The sequence below is a fragment of the Phascolarctos cinereus genome, unplaced genomic scaffold (genome assembly GCF_003287225.1).
Source record: "Phascolarctos cinereus isolate Bilbo 61053 unplaced genomic scaffold, phaCin_HiC Scaffold_4;HRSCAF=312, whole genome shotgun sequence".
NCBI classification, from domain to species: Eukaryota; Metazoa; Chordata; class Mammalia; order Diprotodontia; family Phascolarctidae; genus Phascolarctos; species Phascolarctos cinereus.
This window is the reverse complement of record NW_027555847.1, coordinates 378,648,827-378,676,678: the sequence shown is the minus strand read 5'-3', so window position 1 is coordinate 378,676,678 and position 27,852 is coordinate 378,648,827. Positions and strand designations below refer to the sequence as shown.

Genomic DNA, 27,852 nt, shown 5'->3' with positions numbered 1-27,852 from the left:
CTGAATCACTTCACAGCAGCTAACCTATTACCACTCACCAGTCAAGGGCAGGGACCCAGAGACTGAGATGCTGACAAGGATGTGAGGATTTGAAGGAGGAGGGTGGAGGATGTGCAGGCTGGAGAGAGATACTAGGCAGGCGGGAGGTCACATGAGGGACCCAGGTAAAGGCGGGTCCAGGAAAGAAAGGCTCAAACCCGAACTTGAGCTACTTCTCCATTTTGTGAAAGCAGGTCCTACCCACACACAAAAAAAGAACAAGAATAAAGGAAAAACAGACCCCTAAGCCAGAAACATCCGGGCTACATAAATGGGGCCCCCGGAAGAAGGCTGAGGGAGCAGGAGGGGGAAGAGAAGCAGCAGAACAGTAGAGCTATCACGGCCCAACTGGGGCCCATCCAGGAATCAGCTGGGTTTGGTGTTGCCAGGCACAGACTCGACTGAGGGACTCTGTTAGCGAGTGAGAATCAGCAGGTGTGAGAAGTAAGCAGAGGCACGGGGCAGCGTGGGGGCGCGGGAAGGCGCCCTGAGGGAGGAGGCGGGTGCAAGAGGCCAGCTGCGGTGGTATCTGCTGAAAGGATGTGCTTTGCACCAGGGAGCAGAAGCCCCTGGTGTTGGATTCACAGGAAGCCCCAACAGAATTGACAGCTAGCTCAACAGTGAGGTAAGGGAGACCCTGAGCCAGGAGACAAGGCTGGAAGGGCCCCATAGGGGCTATGGGACATCATTAGGTATGGGGTGAGGAGCTTCCTTCTTGGGAAACGGGCCTTTAGGCCAGGCGCTGCCTCTGCAAAATGTGGGCTTTCCTTCAGTCCCAACGGCTGAGTGTCCTCCGTCTTCCCTGGCCCCCAAGGAGGAGACAGACTGCCCTGAGTCCCAAGAAAGCATGGGGATGGTGAGAGCTCTACCCTCTTCAACTATGGAGGCAGCAAACACAAGCTTGGAAGGAGAACGGCAGGGAATTGTTAAGATGAAAGAAGAACCCCTCAGAAATGAGGCAGTCTGTGAAGGTGCCTACAATTTCAGGAAATGAGAGTTACGGAAGGAAAAAAAAATATTTTAACAAGGCAGGAAAGAAAAGGGAATGAAATATAAGGATGATGGAGTTATTTATCTTCAGATTGCATGAGAGCAGAGTCAGGTCCCCTCTTCCAGCAGTAAGACAGGGAGCTAGGCCAGAAGGAGACAAGATCTACCTAAATGGCCATAACTTAGCAGTAGCTGGGGAGACATTTACCAAGCTTGCTGAGACTGTCAGGACTTGATTATAAAATCCTGTTTGACTTTTAAAGCCCTTCACAACCCCACCCCTTCTTACCTTTCTCATTTTCCTATACTTGACTTGCCTTCATGTATTCCACAATCCAGTGACGCTGGCCTCTTCGTTGTTTCTTGCACATGACACTCATCTCCCAACACTAGGGCCTTCTCTCGGAGAGACTGCCTACTATTTGCACTGTATATATCTTGCATCTATGTAATTATTTGCATGTTGTCTCTCACATTAGAAAGCAAGCTGTTTGAGGACAAGGTCAAAGTTTTTGCCTTGCTTTGTATCCCCAGGCTCTTAGCACAATGCTTGATTCAGCAGGTCTTCATAAATATTTGTTGACTTGGGGATAGGTAGTGACCCTTATCCTTCACCCTTCCTAGGGGCCTGGGGGTAGTTAAAAGAGCTTTGAATTTAATGCCTAGAGAATTGAGGTTGGATGCCGGCTTTGTTACTTACTGTTTGTGTCTTTTTGGGCAAGTGACTGCACTGCTCTCTGCCTTGGTTTCCTCATCTGTAAAAAAGAGGTGCTGGGACTAGTTGATTCTGAAGTCCAGCTCTAGAGTCTATGGTCACATTATTTTTTTTTTTAATTCAGCAAATATGTGTTAACAGTTATTATTCTTCAGGCACTGAAACCGTTCCCCCCTAACAACCTGAATTGGTAGTGTCTTAAGCCTTTAATCACCTAATATCCTATAAAGATGAGTTTAGTGGGTCCTTAAAAGTAAGAATGGGCTAGGGTATGTGAAGAGAGAGGGATTATGAGATGGGAATATGGAGAGGTGTGCTAGAAAGGGAGGTGTGGCAGCTCCAAGGCATTCCACTTATGTGTATTATGGTTTGTCCTTGGTTCTCAAAGAGGACTGTGACATCAGGAAGATGACGCCAACGCCATGACTTGTCAGTGAATTGGATTACAAGAGAGGGCTGTGCAAAGTCATCAGTCTCACGTTCTCCTCTGGAGCTATCTGGGCCCAGTGGCCAGACATGGATCAGGACGACTGGAGATGACCCTGGATGCAGTAGGAGGCTGCGGCCTTTTTTAAGCTAAGATCTTTCCCAGATCTCACTTTGATGAAACAAAACTTACCTTGATGGCTGAACTCACGTGTGACACCATTTTACCTGTGGAAGTCTCTGAAAGGCATATCTTCATAAGACATAAGGTGGGTACCCCTGGTTCACTATTTGCCATCAGCCCCTAGCCTGCTCTGTCTCCCTGTGTTTACAGGAACTATAACAAGACAGCATCTTACTATCCTCTAGAAGAGGAGTTCTTAATAGTCTGGTGAAGTCTGTGGACATCTTCTTAAAATGGTCATTTGGTTTTTTTCCATAATAATGGAAGGAATTACTAAATTTCAGTTAGTAACTAAAAACAAGCGATTTTCCCCCAAGTTCTATTAACAGGCCCCTTAGTATCTGTGGACTGCAGGTGAAGGACTCCAGCTCTAGGGGCTGTAAGATCCAGCCAATATTTTTTGGGCTGTGTCTAGCCTTCCGTCTTCTAGTTCTCTGACCAAGAAGGTAATCTACATAAGGAAATGAAGGGATTCATAAGTCCTAGAAATATCGCAGGCAAATTAACATAGCAATTCATATCATGCTGTCTACTACTTTCTCTAAGTGACTATCATCTGAATCAAACCTTAGGTTTTACATAGCATTTTATGCCTTTTTTTCTTTCTTATTGTGACTTTAATAATCATCCCAAAACACAAGCATTCCACTATACAAAGAACAAGATAAGAGTATTGGATAAAACACTATGAACTTCTGTTATGTATAGTTTTTTTTTAACTCTGTGTGTGTGTGTGTGTGTGTGTGTGTGTGTGTGTGTGTGTGTGTGTGTGTGTGAGAGAGAGAGAGAGAGAGAGAGAGAGAGAGAGAGAGAGAGTTAAACTTAACAAAGTAGAAACAAAGCAGCTCTATGTGTGTCCCCTTTTGTAGTTGTTTTCTTCTTGATTTTTTTTTTGGCAATTGGGGTTAAGTGACTTGCCCAGGGTCACACAGTTTGTAAGTGTCAAGTGTCTGTTCTGAGGCTGAACTTGAACTCAGGTCCTCCTGACTCCAGGGATGGTGCTCTATCCCCTGCACCACCTAGCCTCCCCGATTCTGGATATTTTCAAACATGTTTTACTTATGTGTTTGTTTGGGGTGTAGGGGATGGCATTGCTATCACTCCCCACTAATCCCTTTCTGAATAAAACTCTCTCTTATAATAAATATGTATAGTTGGACAAAACCAATTCTCACTTTATACTTTTCATATCACTATGAACTGTCATTCAATAGATAAAAGACAGCTCCTCCTAGCTCCTCCCCCTCCTCCCCCAACCACATACATCAAACTCATAAAATGTTTTAAGAACTACAAATATCAGGGCAAGTATATTTATTCAAGAAGGGAGTAAGTAGGTATAGACAGGGGTGCCACTAAACATAAGATTTCGTCCTCCAGGGACTGAGAAAGGGGCAGGATAGGGGGTGGGAAAGAGGGAGGTTCTGCCAGCTGATGCTAAAGACCTGAGAGGCAAATACATAAATCAACCTCCTACTTCCTCTCCTTTGTGGAGGTAAGGGTTGGAACTGCCCCTCCTCCCTAGCAGCATCCTTCTCTTTTAGGCTGCTCCTCTGAGACTTCTTTGTCCCTATTAGCCTGCTGTTCGTGTTGGGTAGAAAGTACAAGATGTGATTTGTCTAGCTCTCCCTTTTTTGCCCTCCCCCTTTCATGTGAAACTCCCCTGAAACCAACCATTCCCAGTACAATCTTAAGGATCTCAATAGATAGCTAGGAAAGGAGCAGACCCATTTCTCCTCCAGAGAACTAGTTAGGCTTTGTGGCAGAGAGAAGACCTCCAGTTGTTTTTGAGAATGGGAGACAGAACTTGGCTAACTGGACCGAGGAAAAGCATTCCTGGCAAAGTGTGGTTTGAACACCTAAAGGTAGGAATGTGATAGTTAACCCTGAACTGATAGATTGCTACACTTGGATTTATGGTTGTCCAACAACACACTGGGGGCAAGCAGTTGATAAGGAGATTGGTGAAATGACTAGAAGGATGAATGACCCACAGAACTCCTCTTTACTCTAACTGCTCTTTGTGGTAATGCAAATATTTCCTGACTGCCTTTGAGGTTTATGTGGCCACCTGCCCATAACACATCTGTCAAAAGGGCATGAACGTGCTTCAAAAAGTACTCGGTGTCATATAATTGTGATTCAGCTCGGCATATAACACCATGAGGTGGATAGAGAGCAAGCTTGGCATCAGAAAGACCTGGGTTCGAGTGTTACCTTTGATACACATTGGCTCTCTAATGCTAGGTAAGTCACCTAACCTCTCAGTGTCTGAGACAGCTAAGACAGGGGTCCTTAAGCTGGGACCCATTACCTTTTTAAAAATATATTTTGATAACTATATTAAAAACATTATTCTTAGACTTCATCAGATTGCTAAGGGAGTCTATGACACAAACTATGTTAAGAAGCCTTGCTCTAAGTTCGCCTGATTATTTTATAGCACATTGTATAGATCTGAATTGGTAAAGAGTGGATGGTAGAAAAAGTCCAGATGGTGAAAAGCTTTCATTGTGAGGACCCTTTCTCTCTCCTGTTGTAAGGTGGCATTTGGGTCCCCACTGGCATTTCCTGAGGCCAATTGCATGCACCAAGCTTATGTCCTGTGCAATTTTGTCATGAAGTTCCCTGTTATATCACATACTAGGCTCAATATATAAACCAGTCAAAATACACACACACACACACACACACACACACACACACACACACACACACATACATATATACACACCACTCTGGGCTGAAATACAGAGCTTTAGTTTCAGGATGGTAGACAACATAACACGTGTCCTTCAGATTTTCAGTAGTACCGGTCATTTTCCTTGTGCATCCTGCACCCTAAATTTGGAATCCCTTGAAGGGAGACATTAGCTATTTCTATTGGAAAAAAATAATTTATTCCAAGAGCTTCCTTCAAAAGTAATGAGCTCCCTGTTACTTAGAGGTGCTCAAAAAGACTAGAATATAACCACTTGTCAAGGAAGGCTTTAACAAGGGGTTTCTCTGGGATGTGGATTGGTATAGATGCTTTCTAAGGACGCTTCCAACTACAAGAATCTTTGATTCTGTTATTAGTTCACCAAAAAAGGAGCTACTGCTACTAATAAGGCAGTCCTCTTTGTGCTACATCAAAATTACGGAATGAAGACAGTTTTTTTTTTAAAAAAGCATAATCTTTAATAAATATTATAATTATTCAATATTGTATTAGAAATCACAGCAATACCAATAAGAGAAGGGGGAAAAAAAAGTAGAAGGAATCAGAATAGGAAATGAGGTGATAAAACTCTCTCTTTCTGCAGATGATATGATGAAATACTCAGAAAATCCCAAAGACTAAACTGAGAAGTTAGTTGAAACAATTAATAATGTTAGCAAAGTAACAGTATATAAAGTAAATCCACATAAATCATCAGCATTCCTATGCCACAAACAAAGCTCTGCAAAAAGAGATAGTAAAAAAAATACCATTTAAAATTACTCTAGACAGTATGAAATACCTGGGAGTACACCTAACAAAACAAACTTGGGTACTATATAAACAAAATTATTAATAAAAAAAAACCTTTTTATACAAATAAAATCAGATTTAAATAATTGGAGAAATAGTAGTTGCTCATGGGTAGGCAGGGCCAATATGATAAAAATGACAATTTTACCCAAACTAATTTGTGTATTCAATGCCATCCCAATTACAAAAAAAAAAAATTTACTGAATTAGAAAAAATAATAAAATTCATTTGGAAAAACAAGTCAAAAATATTAAAGGAAATAATGAAAAAATGCAAAGGAAGAAGATTTAGCAACATCAGACCTTAAACTATTTTATAAGGCAGTAGTTATAAAAACTCAGATACTGGCTAAGAAATAGAAAGGTAGATCAATGGAACAGAATAGACATATAATTTACAGCAGAAAATAAACGTAATAACCTTGTATTTGACAAGTGTAAAGACTCAAGATTTTAGGATAAGAATTCATTATTTGGCAAAAATTGTTGGGAAAACCGGAAAGCAGTATGGCAGAAAGTGGGCATAGACCACTATCTTACACAATTTACCAACACAAGGTGAAATGGATACATGACCTAGATATAAAGAGAGATTTCACAAGAAAATTAGAACAACATGGAACATATTACTTATCAGACTTATGGAAAGGCAAACAATTTATGAATGAACAAGAGATAGAAAGTGAAGTTAGATGTAAAATGGATAATTTCAATTACATTAAACTTAAAAGGGTTTGTACAAATAAAACAAATGTAGGGGCAGGTAGGTTGGCACAGTGGATGGAGCACCAGCCCTGGATTCAGAAGAACCTGAGCTCAAATGCAGCCTCAGACACGTAACACTTACTACCTGTGTGACCCTGGGCAAGTCTCTTAACCCCATTGCCTAGACAAAAAAAAATAAAAACAAAAAAAAATGTAACCAAGATCAGAAGAAAAGCAAAAAACTGGGGGGGGGGGAATTTATAGACAGTTTAACAGGTCTTATATCTCAAGTACATAAAGAACTTTGTCAAATCTATAAGAATACATGTCATTTCCCAATTGATAAATGGTCCAAGAATATGAACAGGCAATTTTCCAATGAAGAAACCAAAACAATTTAGTCATATGAAGAAATGCTCTAAATCATTATTGATTAGAGAAATCTAAATTAAAACAGCCTTAAGATATTTTATACCTACCAGATTGGCTAAAATTATTGAAAGGGAAAATAACAAATGTTGGAGGGGATGTGGAAAAATTGGGACACATTTATTTTTAATTTTTAAATTTTATTTATTTTTTTTTTAGGCAATTGGGGTTAAGTGACTTGCCTAGGGTCACACAACTAGTAGGAATCAAGTGCTTGGTCTGAGGCCAGATTTGAACTCGGGTCCTCCTGACTTCAGGGCCAGTGCTCCATCCACTGCACCACCTAGCTGCCTGGGGACACATTTATTATTGGTGAAATTGTGAACTGAGCCAACCATTTTGGAGAGCAATCTGAAATTATGCCCAAAGAGCCATTAAAACACCAATGCCCTTTCACCCAGCAATACCACTACCAGGTCTATTTCCAGAGATGATTAGGGGAAAAGGAAAAGGAAAAGAACCTCTATGTTCTAAAATGTTTATAGCCCCTCTCTTTGTGGTGGCAAAGAACTGGAAATTGCAGAGTTGCCCATTAATCGGGAATGGCTGAACAAGTTGTAGTATATAGTTGTGATGGAATACTACTGTGCTATAAGAAATGAGCTCAATGATCTTAGAAAAACATGGAAAGACTTGCATAAAACAATGAAGAATGAAATGAGCAGAACCAAGAGAACATTATATACAGTAACAGCAATATTGTTTTAAGAATGAGTGAGCATATAAATTTTTGACTGTTATAAATATCCAAATTCACTATAAAGTTTATGAAGAAAGATACTACCTGCATCCAGAGAGAGAAATGATAAATAGAAGTATGTATAGAATAATTTTACACACATACATATATTTGTGTCTAATGGTAGCCATCTCTAGAGTAGAGCAGGGGGAGGGTGGGAAAAAAAGAAATTTACATAACAATTTATGATAATTTTGTTTTATATTTGAAAGGAATAGCAAGTTGTATTTAGTAGATTTTCAGTTTCATGTACAATCATCTTTTTATTGTACTATATTATGGAAATGCTTTGTTTTATTTCATAAATATGTATTAATGTAAAAAAAGGAAAAAAGCATCATCTCAACAAGGCATGAAAGAATGATGAGAATTCAACAGGAATCAATTGAAATAATGAATCAGAAAGGGCTTTCAAGAGCATAAAGTGTTCTTTCTGCATGTGCTGGTGATAATAAGCAGCAGCAGCACAGCATTTATCACAGTTCCAGGCATATAGTAAGAGCTATCTAAATGGTGGGGGTGGTGGTAGTAATATATTTCTAATGAAGCTTTTTTATACATTCTGACCAAATTCATGATTCCAGCCATCCCACCCAGTTGCCACAGCATATACTCCTTTTATGCTCAGTAACCCAAATTAATGATGTAGGATAAATATTTCAGGTACTGTCATAGGATCATAGATTTAAAAGGAATGTTAGAGATCAAGTCCATACCCTCATTTTTATGATGAAGATCATAGGCTAATAGGGTCATAGATTTCAATCTAGAAAGCTCTTAGAGACCATCAAGTCATTTTACTGATGAGTAAACTAAAGTGTAGAGAGGTTAAGTGATGCCCAAGGTCACCCAGCTCACACCCAGTGTGAGGCAGAATTTGAACCCAGGTTTTCTTGACTATAAGTCCAATGCTCTATCCACTACACCATGCTACCCCTCAACTGTTTACTTCTTGTTTCTTGAATTTATAGTTTTGGGGACCATATCCCAATGACAATAATAGTCCTTTGGGTTTTGTAGCATGTTGTTCTTTTTAAAGAGCTTTCACAAACTTTCTCAGTTGATTGTCATGATAACTTTTTAAAGTTGATGGAGCAAGTATTATTCCATTTTACAGCCGTAGGATGATAGCATTCAGAGCCGGAAGGAAAGAAACGAGCATTTATTAAGCACTTGCTATGTTCCAGGCACCAGGCACTTTACAATTATTACCTCATTTGACCCTCACAACAACCCAGGAGGTTAGGTGCTAGTATTATCTCCATTTTACATTTGAAGTAATTGAGGCAGACAAAGGTTTAAATGACTTACTCAGGGTTGCACTAGTAAGTGTCTGTGGCTAGGCTTGAATTCAGGTCTTCCTGACTCTGAGGCATCTAGATGGCACAGTGGATAGAACACAGGGCTTGGAATCAGGAAGACTCAACTTTCTGAGTTCAAATCTGGCCTCTGGGCAAGTCACTTTGCCTCAGTTTCCTCATCTGTAAAATGAGCTGAAGAAGGAAGTAGCGAACTACTCCAGTATCTCTGCCAAGAAAACCCCAAATTGGGTCCCAAGGAGTTGGACACAGTGGAAACAACTGAACAACAATGTCCTGACTCCAGACTTGGCACCTTCTCCTGGATGCCTTGAGATAAGGGACTTTAAAAATCATCCTATCAAATCCCCTCATTTTGTAGAAAATGAATCTGAGACCCAAACAGGTGAAATGACTTTCCCAAAGTCACACAGTAGCAAATGACAGAGTCGAAATTTGAACTTATGTACTCTAACTCCAAATCCTCCAAATCCAATTTGGATTTGGGTTTTTTGTTTTGTTTTGTTTTCCTAACCATCTGGACTGAGGTCAGGTAGTAGAGCTGGAATCTGAACCTCTGACTCCCAACCAGCACTCTTTCACTATTCTGCTGTGTTTCGTCTCCAACTCCTAGCTCAGGGCTTTTCACGTGACATATAGCACCTCCTTTGTCTCTTCTTGCTACACAACACTATACAAATCTTGACATGTCTTGGAGCACTGGATATAGCTTATATCTAAACATTAATTTGAATGAATAAAGGTTGTTACTCTAAAACTCTGTAAAGTAAGCTAAGATTCACTCACATACACACACACACACACACACACACACACACGGAAGGAGCAGAAATACTATTGTATATTAGGGAGACGTCCAAACATCCAATTTTAATGGGGTTTGTTTTCCTTGTCTAATACTTGTTGAGAAGGTTACACAGAAACTACAGTTAATATTCCTTTTCATGTTTTTATTTCTGCACCTGGAGAGCTGTTATTTGCTCTCCAAACAGCTCTATTTATATGTTAGTCTCTTGCAAAAAATAAATAAATAAATAAACCCAGTACACAGTTTAACAATGATTGCCATGCTTCTCTGTTGGCTGATGGTGGTTCAGAATAGACCCGTAGGTTTCCTGCTATCACCAAGACAAAAGTAGGGACTGCCCCTTCTCCCTGTCCCTCTGAATACACATCCCTCCCGCTTCTCTTCTGTGTCTTCTTCCCACTCCTATCTGCCCCTAAATTTTTGCAGTTTTTTTTTTATTATATACCACATATAAGGATTATTTGATGTTCCATTAATAAATATACTAGAACAGTCAGACATTCCAGCTTTGCCAAGCAGTTCAGACTGTGCTTCTGGAGTTTTCCTTCCCTGAATGTATTCACAAATCCTCTGGGCTGTGGAGACTTGTAGAATGCAAGTTAAATCTTAGAGATTGTCTTGTACTACTACTTTATTCTGCAGATGAGGAAAGTGAAGGTAGTCAGAGAGTGAAGTAAATTGTTCATGATCAAATGGTTTAATAGTTGTAAAGCCTGAACTGGAAGGCAGACCTACTTCTTTACTTTTAACCTAGCAGTCATTTTTGTTTCACTAGAGCTATGTCTTGCTTTGGGCCCTGACTCTTATCAGAAGGAACACAATTTGATCCAAAAGCTTCTTTTCCCTCCCACAAACAGAAGAATACATGTCAGAGAAATGGAACAAGCCAGACACCAGACCGTCCAAAACCTACACGTTGATTCTTTGTTGTTTAAAAAATAGTCTTCCCTCAAACTAAGTCAATCTTATTCCCCAGTATTATTAATAGATTATTGATCTCTTCCTTCACTAACCAAAATGGTTCTGGGATCAAAAAAAAAGTCTATTTTCCTTGTATGGAGTATTGAAAACAAAGAACAATGGATACTCTTCCTTTGATATAAAACAATTTTGTGTTCATGTTTGAAATACTGGCTATAGTTTTGGCTGTTATACTTCAAGAAACATAACAGAGATGGAAAAAGTCTGGAGAAAACCTATTGAAATATTCACAAGGACAGCACAGCAAAATGATTTTTGCAGGACAGAATGTTGGACTCATTCCAGTGAAACTTAATAAATACAAATGTAAATCCTTTTACTTAGGATGAAAAAATCAATTTCCTAAGTGTAAAATGAGGGAGAGATGACTAAATAGCTTTTTGTCTGGAAAAGATTTAGGGGTTTCAGTGGACTACAAGCTCAGTATGAGTGAAAATATGATATAGTAGTTAAGACAGCTTATGGGATATTATCCTGCATTGAGAGAGGTATAATATTTACAACTAGGGAGCTGACAGTACTAGTATTATTCTGGCAGACCATATCTGCTGTGTTGGGATAAGTTGTAGATGTGCATTGTAGGAAGGAGGAGGATACTCTGTAAGTCAATCAAGAAGGATGGCGAAGGACCTTAAGATGATGGCATATGGGAATTGGCTGAACGAACTGGGCATGCTACCTTAGAGAAAATTACTTTTGGGGAGAATAGGATAGTTGTCTTCAAGTATTTGAAGGGCTGCCAAGAGGAACAGACCAGTTCCATGTAGCCCCTACAGGAGAAAAACTAGGAGCCATGGAAGTTGCAGAGGTAAATTTATGCTTAAGGGGAAAGACAACTTCTTAACAATTAAAACAAACCAAAGATTAAATGAGCTGCATAAAGAGGCAGAGGGCAGGTTCTCTATCATAGGAAGTCTTCAAGCAAAGACAGGATAACCATTGTCAGGTGTGCTACAGAGCAGATTCTCATTCATACATGGGTTGGATTAAATAACCTCTAAATTCCCTTCCAGTTCTTGGATTCTGTGATTAAGAAATAGTTGGATTAGCAGGAAGGGAATGAAGATGGAGGGGTGTGGGAGTGGGACCAGGGGAGGTACTGCCACAGGAGAAACGTTTTTAAATTAGAACTCTCCACATGCAGAAAGTCAAAGGCTGACTTCAGTCTGTCTGAAGAGGGCAATGCTTCAAGTCTATAAAATCATGAAAACCTGTTCTGCAGATCCTAGCACAGCTCTAAGGAACTGTCCTTGAAATTCAGAAAAGGTAAGTTTAGGACATGCAAGATTCCTATTTTACATAGTACCTATGAAACTCATGATCAAAAGAGATGAATGTTTAGATAAATTAGTAAATGATGCTTCATTTAATATTAATGAGCTGTTAAGGGAAGGTAGGATGTCTGGAGACATCTTCCCTTTGAGATTAACATTAAGGAAAATAATATCAATGATCTTCTACAACATACACCTTGGTGGCCCCTTTAGAGAGAAAATTCATTTTTAAACATTTGTGAATAGGACAGAAAATAGTTCTCTGCCTCTACTGCCTCTGGAAAACACTTGACTTTCTTTCCAAACAGAAGACAATTCATCCCAGCTCAACTACCCGTATGACTGCATAAGTTGATCTCTCTGGACTTCTGTTTCTCCATCTGTAAAACAAAGTCATTGGTCTCGATGACAAATGAAGTCTTTTCCAGCTCTAAGTCAATGATCAAATATTCAAAAGACCTGGCAGTTTTGATAAACAAGCTGAATGTGAATCACACTCAAATGGAATCAAAAAGGCTAATTCAATCTTTGTTGATCAAATGTGTCTGACTCTTCTTGACCCCACTTGGGTTTTGTTTTGTTTTGTTTTGTTTTTTAGTGGAGGGGACAAAGATACTGGAGCAGTTTGCCTTTTCCTTCTCTAGCTTTTGTTCTACAGCCAAGGAACTGAAACATATAGGAGTATGTGACTTGCCCGAGGTCACACAGCTAGGAAGTGTTTCAGGCTAGATTTGAACTCGGGTCTTCCTGACTCCAGGAAACAGTCTCTCAGATTTAGAGCTCTCAGGAACTTCAGAGGTCCTTCTCTCATTTTACAGTTGAGGAAACTAAGGACCACTGGTTAAGGAACTTGCCAAAGGTCAAACAATTAATACGTAGAAAAATGAAGACTCAAACTCAGGCGCAATCCAGTGCTCTTTCCACCAGACTACACTGCCTTCTATTAAATGGTTACAACATGCACACATTTAAATATATACAAGATAATTTTAAGACTCAAAGTGCATGAACAACTGGAGGAGGATTAGGGAAAGCTTCATGGGGGATGGCAATAGAGAATCAACAAAAGTTCTTGAGTAAGAGAGTACTATGATGAAAGTAGCACTTTAGGAACACTGTTGTGAGCAGAGAAAACAGAGACAGGGAGGGCATATAAAGGCGGAAGTAGAAATTCAGGCATTTATGTCATAGATCATAGTGTTGGGAGTTGAGAAGAAAGGGAAAACCTTCCTTTGGTATCATCAGGCAATACAGAATAGTGTTGTTCAGCTGTGATCAATTCTTCACGACGCCATTTGGGGTTTTGTTGGCAAAAATATTGAAGCTGTTTGCCGTTTCTTTTTCCAGCTCATTTTACAGATGAGGAAACTGAGGAAACTAGGGTTAAGTGACTTGTCCAGGGTCACACAGCTAGTAAGTGTCTGAGACCAGATTTGAATTCAAGAAGATAAGTTTTCCTGACTCCAGGGTAGGCACTCTTTCCACTGCACCACCTAGCTGCCCAATACTGGTGAATTGTTATTCAGTATTTTCATTTTTGTCTGAGTTTTTCATGAACCCATTTGGAGTTTTCTTGGGAAAGGTACTGCAGTGTTTTGCTATTTCCTTTTCCAGATGAGGAAACTAAGGCAAACAGGGTTAAGTGACTTGCCCAGGGTCACATCACACAGCTAGCAAGTATCAGAGTTTGGATTTGAACTCTGGTCTTTCTGACTCCGGGCTCGGTGCTTCATTCCACTGTGCCACCTAGCCGCCTTTGGGTGAGTTTAAGGGAATGAAAATGAGTCCTATGTTTTGACATGACGGGTTTGAGACCTGCAGGAGGTATCCAGGTGGAGATGTCAAGCAGGCAATTGGTGATGTGGGACTGTACCTCAGGAGAGAGAAGAAGATCAGGTGTACAGATCAGAAAGTCATCTGCAGAGAGACGATATCCGCAGAAGCCAGTGAGGCTGTGTACAATGTTGAAGCTTTGGTAAGGGGGGCTTTTAGGCATTTCGTGTCATGCCCTTGTATCTCTGAGACTAGATCAGAAAAGCAGTTCTAGGTACACGCTTGCCCGGAATCTCTACGTGAATATTTCAATAAATTCATCTGTAGTGTAAAAATGAAAATACTTTTCAAAAATGCTCTGAGGTACTGTGGTATAGTAGAAAAGTTATTGGATTAGAAGTTAAAAGACCTAGGTTCTAATCCTGGCTCCAAAATTTATTTACCAACTGTGTGACCTTAGGCAACACTCTTGCCTTCTAAGTCTCAATTTCCTCCTTTGAAAAACAATGTTAATAATAGCTACCTTGCATAAAAATCAGTGTATTATAGACTTGCAGTGGGATTTTTTTTTTATGGGGAAGGGGAGAAGGAGAGAGGTCTTATTTGTATGAGGAACTTCCAGCATGGAACTTCCTCCATTGCTGAAGATCAGCATCTCATCTGTTGCTGCTACTGTTACTCAGTCATGTCCAACTCTTCATGACCCCATTTGGGGATTTTGTGGCAAAGATACTTTAATGGTTTGTCACTTCCTTCTCCAGCTCATCTTGCAAATGAGGAACTGAGGCAAACAGGGTTAAGTGACTTGCCCAGGATCACACAGCTAGTAAATGTCTAAGACCAGATTTGAACTCAGAAAGATGAGTCTTTCTGATTCCAAACACAGTGCTCTGCCCATTAGCTGCCCTATCCCATCTGTAGCATAATCTTAAATAGATGCTGAAGGCACTGAATCATTAAATGACTTGTCCATGGTTATACAAACAGTATGTATGAAAAACAGGACTTGAACCCAGGTCTTCTTTATTCTCTCCCTCTCTCCCGCTCCTCTCTGCCCCTCTCCTGCCCCTCCCCCTTTCCCTCTCTTTCCTCATCAACTCTATGCCAAGTCCTCTTACATTTATATATCTAACCTTAGTCTTTCCCCTTCTTCAAACTTGTATCACCAATTACTTACTCAATATTTCAGATTGGATGTCCTGAAGATATTTCCATATTAACATGTCCAAAATAGAATTATTATCTTTCCTCCCAAAATCAATCCCTCTTCCAAGCTTCTCAGATACTGCCATTTTCCCTTTCTATTAGCTTTATGATCTTGATGTTATACTTGACTCCTCACTCTTCCTGACCCCACGCGTGGTCAATTGTCAAATCTCGCATTTTCTACCTAAACAACATTTCTTGCATCTGTAACCTTCTCTCTACTCACACAGTTGCCATTTTAATTTCATCCTTCATCACCTCTCACCTAGATGATTACAACAACCTTTTCATTGGTCTCCCTGCCTCAAGTGCAGATCTGACCATGTCTCACTTAATAAACTTCAGTGGCTTCCTATTTCCTCTAGAACAAAACATGAACTCCTTTGTTTAGCTTCTAAAGCCTTTCACACCCTTGCCTCAACTGATCTTTCTAGCCTCGTTGTAGCCCTTCTCATAGTCTGCAAAAAAGTCCTCTCTCTGCCTTTCACATATAATGCTCCATCTCTCATCTTCATGCCCTCATGCCCATGGGGATCTACCACATGCCCAGAACGTCTTCTCTCCTCACTTCTGCCTCATAGAATCGTTATCTTCCACCAGGACCCAGCTCTTGGATCACATTCTGTGATCAACTGCTGGTGCCTTTCCCTCTCCAACTACCTTTTATTTGAAGTACTTTGGATTTATTCTCCCTTTATTTATTCTATATATATTTATGTATGACTGTACCCCTCCTAGCTCCCATTATTGGGGTATAGGGTGTGTTCAGGGAAGACCTCTGGTGTGAAGGCTGCTGAGCCCTTTTCAGAGCTGCTTTCCATCTTTGGCCTGATCCATCTAACTCTCGACTGTGGCTCCATGAAGCTGTAACATGTGCAGTGACCACACCTCGGCAAACTGTTTTGGCAGACAGGCTAAACCAGGTTGAGGGTAACCAAGGGGTCTCAAATCCATTGGTGAGTTAGAGGGGTGTCTACCCCAAGTGTGTAAAGACTTTCCCTGGTGGAATGGGCGGATGAGAACAATTTGTTAAAATGGCCAAGAAGGCAGCTGAAGCAGACGCTGTGGAGCACTTAAAGCTTGGCTAGACATCAAAGATGCCAAAGTCATCTACTACATCTTGAGCCACCACCAATCATCTTGATTCTGTCCTGCCACTGGACTATGAAGACTCAGGAGGAGAGAGTGAGGCCAAGGACTTTGTGCAACTCTGCCTCATTTAAATCTAATTTACACGTGAATCAAAGGACATCAACCAAACCATTTTACCACTTTACCTATCTCAAAGTCCTGTGGTGACAGGCAAGTGATGAAGCAATAAGTGCGGATACACTGGGAACTGTAGTCACAATCCTGCACACAGGCGGCCCAGGCCATAGGGTCGTTTCTCACTGGAAGCAGCAGTGCTATTCAGCAGCCCAATGGATGTCTGAGCAGCCTTCTAAGGATTGTACTGCTCACCTTTCAGTGTGAGGAAGGGGCTAGAAAAGGTGCCCCAAAAATTGTCTGCTTACCCAACCCTCACCTGATTACCACGGCAGGTGGGGAATCTCACTCTGTGGTCAAAACACAAAAAAATGTAAAAAAATGCCTGCAAAGATGATTCCACTCACCTTAGGCACATGGAAGGTGTGCACGCTTAGAGACAACACAAAATCCTGTAGACCTGAAAGACAAACAGTTCTTGTTGCAAGAGAATTCAGCAAGTATCATATCCAAATAGCAGCCCTGAGTGAAATAAGGCTGACAAATGAAGGCTAGCTTACTGAAGTTGGAGCTGGATACACGTTTTTCTGGAGGGGCTGCAGTGAAGGAGAACACCATGAAGCTGGTGTAGGTTTTGCAATTCAAACCAATCTAGTCAACAAGCATGTATGTCTACCAAAAGGAGTGAACAACAGGCTCATGACAATGTGATTGCCACTCGCAGGAAAATGTCACGCTGCCATCATCAGTGCCTGTGCTCCCACCATGATGAACCCTGATGACGTCAAAGAAAAATTTTATGAAGACCTGGAGACACTTATCATCAATGTGCCAAAAGAGGACAAGCTTATAATTCTGGGTGACTTCAATGCTAGAGTAGGCTTAGACTACCAGACTTGGCAGGGAGTCCTAGGGAGGAATTGAGGTGGAAACAGCAACAGTGGTGGTCACTTACTGCTGAAGACTTGTGCATCTCATGACCTTCTCATCACCAACACTGTCTTCCATCTACCTAAACACAATAAAACTTCATGGATGCACCTTACAGCAAACACTGGTATTTAATGGGCTATGTGATTATAAGGAGAAGAGACAGGATGTGAGAGTGATGAAGGAAATGTGTGGTGCAGAGTGCTAGACTGATCATAGACTTATCTTCTCCAACCTAAATATTTGCATTCAACAAAAGCAGCGTCCCCACGGCAAAATGGCTACCAGAAGAATTAATGGCAACAGATTAGAGCTGAGCGAAAACAATTTATTGCTAAGTTGGAGGGAAAGTTGGCCAACACACAGTTGGCAATAGTGGAGCAGAAAAGGAGTGGCCAGCTTCAGAAATTTGATGTATAGCACTGCATTTGCTTATCTGGGTCAGAATACTCACAAACATCAAGACTGGTTTGATGAAAATGATGGGGAAATTCAGAAGCTGCTAAATGGAAAACAAGAACTCCACAGGGTTTACCAGCAGGATAGTTCATCCATCTCTAAGAAGGCAGCATTTAATTCAATCAAAAATAAAGCACAAGCAAAACTTAGAGAGATTCAGGATTCTTGGCTCACTAAGAAGGCACATGAAATTCAGTTTTATGCTGATAGTAACACTCCAAAATGCTTTTATGATGCCCTGAAGACTATTTATGGGCCAAAGACCTATAGTGCATCTCAACTACTCAGTGCTTATGGAGCCACACTGATTAGTGATAAGGACATGATTCTAGAGAAACGGGCTGAACACTTCAATAATGTTCTCAATAGACCATCATCAATCAATGCTGAGGCCACTGACCATTTACTTTAGGTTGAAATCAATCCCTCCCCAGCAGAAGTTTCAACTAAAGAAAAGTTTTTGAATGCCATTAGGCTCCTTTCTTGGGGCAAGGCACCTGGTGCTGATTCTATTCCAGCCGAGATTTACAAGGTAGGGGGGGCTGTTGCTTGTATAAAAACTGACTGAAATTTTCCAGGTTATACAGCAAGAGAAGGTTATCCCCCAGGAGTTCAAGGATACCTCCATTATCCATTTCTATAAAGGTAAAGGAAATAGATTGTCCTGTGACAATCCAGGGGGGGGTCTCTCTCTTAGCCGTTGCTGGCAAGATTCTTGCCAGAGTCCTCCTTAATAGGCTGATCCTTCACCTGGAAGGTGGTCATCTACCTGAGAACCAGTGTGGCTTCAGAAAGAACCAAGGAACAGTTGATATGGTGTTTGTTGCCCAACAACTCCAGGAGAAATGCCAAGAGCAGAACAGAGGTCTGTACACAACATTTGTAGATCTGACCAAGGCCTTTGATATGAGGGCTTATGGAAAATTATGTCAAAATTTGGTTGCCTGGAGTTCATCAGCATTGTATGTCAATTTCATGATGGCATGCTTGCCTGGGTTCTGGATAATGGACAATGCTTTCATGCTTTCCCAGTCACCAATGGAGTGAAACAAGGCTGTGTGCTTGCTCCCATGCTTTTTAGCATGATGTTTTTGGCCATGTTGTCAAATGCTTTCATTGAGGATGAACAGGGCATCAAGGTCAGCTACCTCACTGATGGTAAATTCTTCAACTTGAAAAGGCTACAAGCCAAGACCAAAGTGGAGGGAGTGTTGGTTTATGATTTTCTGTTTGCAGATGATTGTGCACTCAATGCAGCCTCTGAAGCTGAGATACAACAAAGTATGGATCAATTCTCTGCTGCCTGTGCTAATTTTGGCCTAACAATTAACACCAAGAAAACACAGGTGCTCCATCAGCCACAACCACACCATTCAGATATGGAACCATTGATTATAGCAAATGGAGAAGTTTTGAATGCTGTGGATAAATTCACTTGCCTTGGTAGTGTACTTTCCAGGGATGTACACGTTGATAATAAGGTTGACAGGCTCATTGCCAGAGCTAGCTTAGTGTTTGGGAGTCTCTGAAGGAAAGTTTGGCAGAGAAGAGGTATTTGGCTGACCAACAAACTGAAGGTCTGCAGAGCCGTTGTGCTGACCTCATTGTTGTAGGCCTGTGAAACTTGGGCAGTATACCAGTGCCACACCAGGAAACTGAATCGCTTATATTTGAATTGTCTTAGGAAGATTCTGAAGATCACCTGGCAGGATGAGATACCAGACACTGAGGTCCTTTCTCAAACTAAACTGCCAAGCATTCAAACTCTGCTTTAAAGAGTACAACTCTAATGGGCTGGCCATATTGTTTGAATGCAAAACATATGCTTGCCAAAAAGACTATTTTATGGAGAACTCAAACAGGGCAAGCATTCACATGGTAGTCAGAAGAAGCGATACAAGGACACTCTCAAGGTCTCTCTTATGAACTTTGGAATTGATTGTGTGACATGGGAGACACTGGCACAGGACCGCTCAGCTGTGCTCTATGAGCAAAGCAGAATTGAAATAGCTCAAGAGAAACGCAAGATACGCAAACAGAGAATCTACCCCAAAGGTTCATACAGATTATTTGTGGTGGTCTGATCAGCCACAGTCGGACACACTAAAACTTGACTCTAGTGCAGTGATGTCATTTTGGTCCTCTTCAAAAATGAAACATTAGAATGTTTCATATATTATGTCTGTATCCCCAACACTTGGGCATTTATTAAATGCCTACTATCTATGAGGCAGCTAGGTGGTGCAGTGGATAGAGAAGACATCTTCCTGAGTTCAGATTTGGTCTCAGACACTAGCTGTGTGACCCTGGCAAGCCTGTTTGCCTCAGTTTCCTCATCTGTAAAATGAGCTGGAGAAAGAAATGACAAACCACTCCAGTATCATTGCCAAGAACCTTAAGATCATGCCGTAGAAGGGTAGATTGAATGAATTGGGGATATTTTGCCTAGAGGGGAAAATGCAGGTGAGCCGGGTATGATTGTGGTGTTTGATGCTACTCCTTTTCAACTTTACATCACTTTTTTTTTTAAATGCACTTAGCACAGTGCCTGGCATATGGGAGGCACTATATAAATGTTATTTTTATTACTTTAATTCTCATTGTTGCCTCTTGAAATTGTCACAAGAGGGAGCCAGAGCCTTTTTAAAACAGCCAAGTTATGTTTACTCTGGTCATTTCTCTTGTCCCTTTTCATCTTTCTCTCCACTTTAAGAGACCAGTAGCCTACTTCATCTTCAGCCTCAACTTCCAAGTCAGGGCACCCTGGAAAATAGGGAAGATTCAACAAATCTAAGAGATTAGTATAGTCTCGACAAATATCATACCGAATGAAATAGATATACATATCACCTTTACATTCACACTACAAACACAGTGACCAGTACACAGTAAGTGTTTAATAAATGCTTGTTGATTAACTGATTGAATTTCCCATGGCTGCTAATAATGGACCACCTTAATTTCTTTTGTTTTCAAGCTTTTATTTAGTAATTTATTTTCCCTCAGTTACATGTAAAAACAATTTTTAACCTTTAGTTTTAAAAAATTGAGTTCTAAATTCTCTCCCTTCCTCCCTCCCCACCCCCCCTTCCATTGAGAAGGCAAGCAATTCCATATAGGTTATACATGTGTAGTCATGCAAAACATTCATAATAGGGGCAGCTAGATGGCACAGTGGATAGAGGACTGGCCCTGGATTCAGGAGGGCCTGAGTTCAAATCTGGCCCCAGACACATAACACTTTCTAGCTGTGTGACTCTGGGCAAGTCACTTAACCCCATTGCCTAGAAAGAAAAAAAAACATTCATAGTAGTCGTGTTGTGGGGGAAAACATATGCAGAAAAAAAAAAACTCAAGAAAAATAAAGTAAAAAAGTATGCTTTGATCTGTATTCAGACACCATCATTTCTTTCTCTGGGGATGGATAGCATTTTTCATCATAAGTCCTTCGGAATTGTCTTGCATTATTGTATTTCTGAGAATAGCTAAGTCATTCATGGCTGATCATATTTCAATGCTGCTGTTACTTTGTACACAGTACATTTCATTTTGCATCAGCTCATGCAAGTCTTTCCAGGTTTTTCTGAGAGCATCCTGCTTATCGTTTCTTATAGTACAGTAGCATTCCATCATAATCACATACCACAACTTATTCAGCCATTCCCCAATTAATGGGGCATCCCCTCAACTTCTAATTCTTTACCCCCAGAAAAGAGCTGCTATAAATATTTTTGTACATATAGGTCCTTTTTCCTTTTTTTTTTTAATCTCTTTTGGGATACAGACCTAGTAGTGGTATTGCTAGGTCAAAGAGCATGCATGGTTTTATGGACCTTTGGGCATAGTTCCAAATTGCTCTACAGAATGGTTGAATCAATTCACAGTTCTACCAACAGTGCATTAAAGTCTCATTTTTCCTATGTTCCCTCCAACATTTGTCAGTTACCTTTTTCTTTCCTATTAGCCAATCTAAAAGTAACCTCAGAATTGTTTTAATTTGCATTTCTCCAATCAATGGTGAGTTAGAGTATTTTTTCATATGGCTATAGATAGCTTTGATTATTTCATCTGAAAACTGATCATATCTTTTGATCATTTATCATTTGCGGAATGGCTCTAATTTTAAAATTTTGACTCAGTTCTCTATATGTTTGAGAAATGAGGTTTTTATCACAGAAACTTGCTTCAAAAATTTTTTTCAAAATTACTATTGCTAACTGTATTTCCCTCCATCCTATCCTCCCCTCCATTTATTCTATTCTCTCTCTCCTTTCACATCCCTCCTCAAAAGTGTTTTGCTTCTGACTACCCTTTTCCCCAATCTGCACTCCCTTCTATCACCCATCCCTGCCGTTCTCTTATCCTCTTCCCCTCCTACTTTCCTGTCATGTAAGATAGATTTCTATATTCATAAGAGACTTATTAAGATTGAACTGTCTACATTCCTGCATGGAAAGATGGTATTTATAACTCATGAGACCTTTGTCAATATTAGGGTAGTTGGAGGAAAAAAATTGTATGTATGTATAGATAGATAGATAGAAGGTGCAGGGTGAGTTGAAAGTTAAGGGGTCGTATCTGGAGAATAAAATTAAAGGGTGAGGGAGGATTATACTCAGAGAAGAAAAAAGGGAGAGGTTAGAACGAGGCGTAAATTATCTCACACAAAAAAACAGAAAAGAAAAGTCTCTTACAGTGGAGGGGAAGCAGGGGAAGGTGAGAGGGAATGAGTGAATCTTATTCTCATAGGATTTGGCTTAAGGAGGGAATAACATACACATTCAATTGGGTATGGAAATTTGTCTTACCCTACAAGAAAATAGGGGGAAGAAGGGGACAAGGGAGCAGGGGGATGATAGAGAGGAGGGCAGATTGGAAAAGGGTGTAATCAGAAGTAAATACTTCTGAGGAGGAACAGGGTCAAAAGAAAGAATAGAATAAATGGGAGGGCAGAATAGGATTAAGGGAAATAGAGTTAGTTTTTCACAACATGTCTGCTATGGAAGTGTTTTGCATAACTGCACATGTGCAACCTATATTGAGTTGCTTGCCTTTTCAATGAGAGTGGGTGGAGAGGGAGGAAGAGAGAAAATTTGAAACCTAAAGTTTTAAAAACATATGTTTAAAAAAAAGTTTTCACATGCTATCAGGAAATAAGAAATACAGGAAATGGGGTACAGAAGTCTATCCTGCCCTACAGGAAAATAGAGCGAGAAGGGGATAAGAGAAGGGGGGAGAGAAAGAAAAGAGGACAGAGTTGGGGAAGGGATATTCAGAATGCATGCAATCTTGGGGTGGAGGGAGGGTGAGATGGGGTGAAAATTTGGAACTGAAAAACTTGTGGAAATGAATGTTGAAAACTGCAAATAAATAAATTTATATTAAAAAAAAAGATAGATTTCTATACCCAAATGCCTGTGTATGTTATTCCCTCTTTGAGCCAATTCTGATGAGAGTAAGGTTCACTCACTCCCCCTCACCTCCTCCCTCTTCCCCTCCACTGTAAAATCTTTTTCTTGTCTCTTTTGTGTGAGATAATTTATCCCATTCTACCTCTCCCTTTCTCTTTCTCCCAATACATTCCTCTCTCACCCCTTAGTTTTATTTTTTTTTAGCTATCATCCCTTCATATTCAATTCACACCTGTGCCCTTTGTCTATATACATTCCTTCTAACTACCCTAATAATAAGAAAGGTCTTATGAGTTACAAATATCATCTTCCCATACAGGAATGTAAACAGTTTAACCTTATTATGTCCCTTATGATTTCCCTTTCCTGTTTACCTTTTTATGCTTCTCCTGAGAATTGTATTTGAAGTCAAATTTTCTATTCAGCTCTGGTCTTTTCATCAAGAATGCTTGATGGGGCAGCTAGGTGGCACAGTGGATACAGCGCCAGCCCTGAGTTCAAATCTGACTTCAGACCAAACACTTGACACTTACTAGCTGTGTGACCCTGGGCAAGTCATTTAACCCCAATTGCCCCCCCAAAAAAAATGCTTGAAAGTCTTCTATCTCATTGAATATCCATTTTTACCCCTCAAGGATTATACTCAGTTTTGCTGGGTAGGTGATTCTTGGTTGTAATTCTAGCTCCTTTGCCCTCTAGAATATCATATTCCGAGCCCTCTGATCCCTTAATGTAGAAGCTGCTGAATCTTGTGTCATCCTGATTGTGGCTCCATAATACTTGAATTGTTTCTTTCTAACTGCTTACAATATTTTCTTCTTGACCTGAAAACTCTGGAATTTGGCTATAATATTCCTGTGGGTTTTCATTACTTTCAGGAGGTGACAGGTGGATTCTTTCAATTTCTATTTTACCCACTGGTTCTAGAATGAGGGCAATTTTCCTTGATGATTTCTTGAAAGGTGATGTCTAGGCTGGTTTTTGTTGTTGTTGTTTGGTTGGGTTTTTTTTTTTTTATCATTGCTTTCAGGTAATCCAATCATTTTTAAAATTCTTTCTCCTGGATTTATTTTCCAGGTCAGTTGTTTTTTCCAATGACATATTTCACATTGTCTCCTATTTTTTCTTTCATTCTTTTGGTTTTGTTTTATCATTTCTTGATTTTTCACAAAGTCATTAGCTTCCATTTGCTCCATTGTAATTTTCAAGGAATTATTTTCTTCAATGAGCTTTTAGACCTCCTTTTCCATTTAGTCAATTCTGCTTTTTAAGGCATTCTTTTCCTCATTGGCTCAGCCTAGTCTGTTTGGTTTGGTTTGGTTGTTTTTTGCTTTTTGATGAGGAAATCAGAGTTAAGTGACTTGCCCAGGGTCACACAGCTAGTAAGTGTAATGTATCTGAGACCGGATCTGAACTCAGGTCTTCGTGACTCCAAGACTGGAGCTCTATGAATTGCATCACCTAGCTGCCGCTAGTCTGTTTTTTAAGGTGTTATTTTCTTCAGTATTTTTTGTGTCTCCTTTATCAAGTTGTTGACTCATTTTTCATGATTTTCTTGCATCACTCTCATTTCTCTTCCCAAATTTTCCTCTACCTCTCTTGCTTGATTCTCAAAATCCTTTTTGAGCTCTTCCATGGCCTGAGACCAATTCATTTTTGTCTTGGAGGCTTTGCATGTAGGAGCTTTGACTTTGTTGTCTTCTTTTGCATGTGTGTTTTGATCTTCCTTGTCACCATAGTAACTTTCAACAGTCAGAGTTTTTTCTGTTTGCTCATTTTCACCTGCTAGTTGACTTTTAAGTCTTTGTTAAAGTAGGGCTCTGTTTCCAGGGTGGAGGGCACAGTGTCCCAAGTTTCAGGGGTTTTGTGCAGCTGGTTTCAGAGATACGTCTAGGCACCTGTAAGTTTTCAGTCCTTCCAAGGTGGTATTATTGTGGTCTAGGAGTTCTAGTAACCCTGAAATTCAAGGGCAAAAGGCATGGGTCTTGCCTCAAAAAAATTCAACTACTCAAGCCTTCTTTTAGTCAGAGACGAAGTTTTGCCAATAGAATTGGGTGGGGTTTTAAGAACCTGGGCATTTGTGATGCTTGTATTGACAAGAGGACCAGATATTAAGAATCTGAGCAATTTAATGAGAGCAAGATGGTCACTTTGTGGGAAAGATTGTGGGAAGATCTGGATGTGATCAAGGAGTGGCCAATAGCCAGGGGTGACCCAAAGGTAACAGAGAATCAGACTACATGGAATTAAGGGTGGTAAATATCCTGGGGTGGGGCCAGGTGCAGACAGTGAGGGCCACAATGAAAGGGCAGTTAAAAGGATTATTGACTGGGAAGGGCTGGGTGTCTGAGGTGAATGTCAGGGATCTGGGCCATGTGGGAAAGTCCATGGCCTTTTAGGAATCCATCATTAGTACCCCATCAGTACGATCTAAGGAGAGGTGTTTATTACTCTCCTGGCCTGTGAGAGGCCATAAACACTCTTTTCTGCCCTGGAACTGTGAGGAGGATCCCCCCTCCACTGTGGCTGCAAACTCTGCTATGCTAGTGCTCCTCCTTACCCTGGGAGTGCTACCCAGGACCCAGATCTGAGCATGGACAAAGCAACAGAGTCCTGCCTCAGAGCTAGTGTTTGACCCCCTTTACAATCTGTGGGCTGAGAACTCCAGAAGCAGCCTCTCCACTGCCAATTTAGTCACTCCCAAGGCCGACGCTGGTTTGGCTGGGGCTGGGTCTGTGCTGGCATGGCCTGTACTGAACTGTGTTGCCTTCTCAGCCTGGTGCAACAGACTTTTCCTGTAACAGACCTTCTAAGTTGTCTTGGGCTGGAAATTTGTTTCCCTCCATCTTCTTGTGGGTTCTTCTACTCTAGAATTTGTTTAGAGTTACTTTTAAAGGTATTTGGAGGAGTTTGGGGGGAAACTCAAGTGGGTCCCTGACTTCACTCCACCATTTTGGCTCCACCCTGGATCACCTTAATTTCAGAAGAATTACAATTGCAATGAATGATCCAAAGGGCACACATTTGATCTAGGTAGGCTTCAGCATATTACATTAATGACTAGTATATAAGAAGTGGCATGTCAGATCCCACTATGGAGGTGTCTTTTGATCCTCTGGCTAATCCTTGATCCTGTGTAGGGACCACCATTGGTCAAAAACTAGTATTGCATCAGTAGGTCAGTAACTAGCCTAGGGTGAATAGGGCTTTGTCCTAAGGCACCAATAACTTCCTTGTGGCCAACTGCCATATCTCAATTTGAGGTCTTTTGGCTGACCTGCTACAATTGCACTACTGTACCCCAGCTAGTATCTTGTCTCTAGGGTCATGGGAGAACTGCACCCATAGTTAAGTTGTCTTCCACGCCACAAATCTCCCTATTCTCAGCCAAATTTGTCCCAAATGTACTTACTCGTGTCTCTGAATATCAGTCCTATAAATTCACAGGATTATAGGCAGGTAGGTTGGTGCTGCAGTTCCCTGACTTTGTGGTATCCTTGGAAGTAGGGATTATTTTACTTTGGTTTTGTAATCCTAAATGCCTAGTCCAGTGACTCAAACATAGTAGGTGTTTAATAAATCTTTGTTGATTGATGAATTGTTAGATTCAAACCCCTCAGGCTCCTTAGAACTTTCCACCCTACGGCTTTCTTTAACAAAATAAGGCCATGGGAAACAAAGCTATTAGATCAAAATTTGGAAAGGACCATAGAGATTATTTGATTCAACCTCTTGATTTTACAGGTAAGGAAAACAAGAATGAAAGAAGTGAATTTTCCAAGGTCACATGGGTAGGAACAGAGCTGAGATTTGACTACGACTGACTTTTTTCCATTACTACATGCTCCTGGCCTTTAACAGCTTGTTGCTCATTGCACTATGGAGTTTTGGTGATGTTCATGTCTCTGAATTCAGGGTGGTTAGTTTCTAGGCATCAGAAGGTCATATTAACAATTAGCCTAGAAATAAGGGATGGGGAAATTGAAGCACTCAGGATTGTAAAAGAACTCATGGAATCCTGGGGCTTTTCACCAGGTTACTGTGAACTTAGGACAAGGAACCAATCCTGCCAACAATGCCAGCTTTGGAGGAATGGAGTGATATGAGATGGAAAGGGCTGTGACTGGAATAATGCCACTGCCAGGCTTCCTCCCTGTTGCCAAAGGAATAGTTTAACCTTTTGTGCCTCTAGTTCTCATCTCTTGCCAATAGTAATCTCCTAGGATTACTGCAGGGAAGGAGCAGCTAAGACAATTATGAAGCACTTAGCACTAGACAAAGTCCATAAATTAGATGGAGCCTCCAGATTTGTCCCTGCTCAGTATGACAACTCTGAACAACTACCCTGCCAGGGAGTAGGTAATGGATGATGATTCACTTAGGGCCTCAGAAGTACTGGTATGCCTAACTGCATTAAACATGTATCATCTGCTGCCACTCCAGAGCCTCTGACAATAACTAACTTATGTCATCTTAAGCAAGTCACTTGATTTTTGTGAACATACATCCCCCATATCTGTAAAAGAGGGGGTTATGCTAGATAATTTCTACAGAATTAGAGCTAAAAGAACTCTAATACTCTGTGAAATAATGCTATTGCCCCACCCCCAAAAGTTGTCATCAAGCATTTATTAAGCACCTACTATGTGCCAGGCAGTGTGCTAAATTCTGGGGATATAAAGGCAAAAAACAGCATATGTTCTCAAGGAGCTCATGTCAGTCTAATGCAGAAGACTAAAACGCA

At 40.7% G+C, this 27,852-nt stretch overlaps 1 protein-coding gene across 2 annotated transcripts in view; it reads left to right on the top strand.

Moving 5' to 3' along the window:
- The first annotated feature begins 234 nt into the window (after window positions 1-234).
- Window positions 235-27,852, top strand: part of SLC14A1 (solute carrier family 14 member 1 (Kidd blood group)) — a 110,602-nt gene continuing 82,984 nt past the window's right edge. Inside the window, exons 1-2 of one of the 2 annotated variants that reach the window (XM_020985749.2) lie at window positions 235-664; window positions 2,133-2,439. In XM_020985749.2, coding sequence (XP_020841408.1) covers window positions 2,368-2,439 — 72 coding nt within the window. In that variant the 5' untranslated portion in view covers window positions 235-664; window positions 2,133-2,367. Of the gene's footprint in view, window positions 665-2,132; window positions 2,440-3,900; window positions 4,220-27,852 lie in introns of those variants that run through there. The other variant, XM_020985750.2, reaches the window with a different exon arrangement.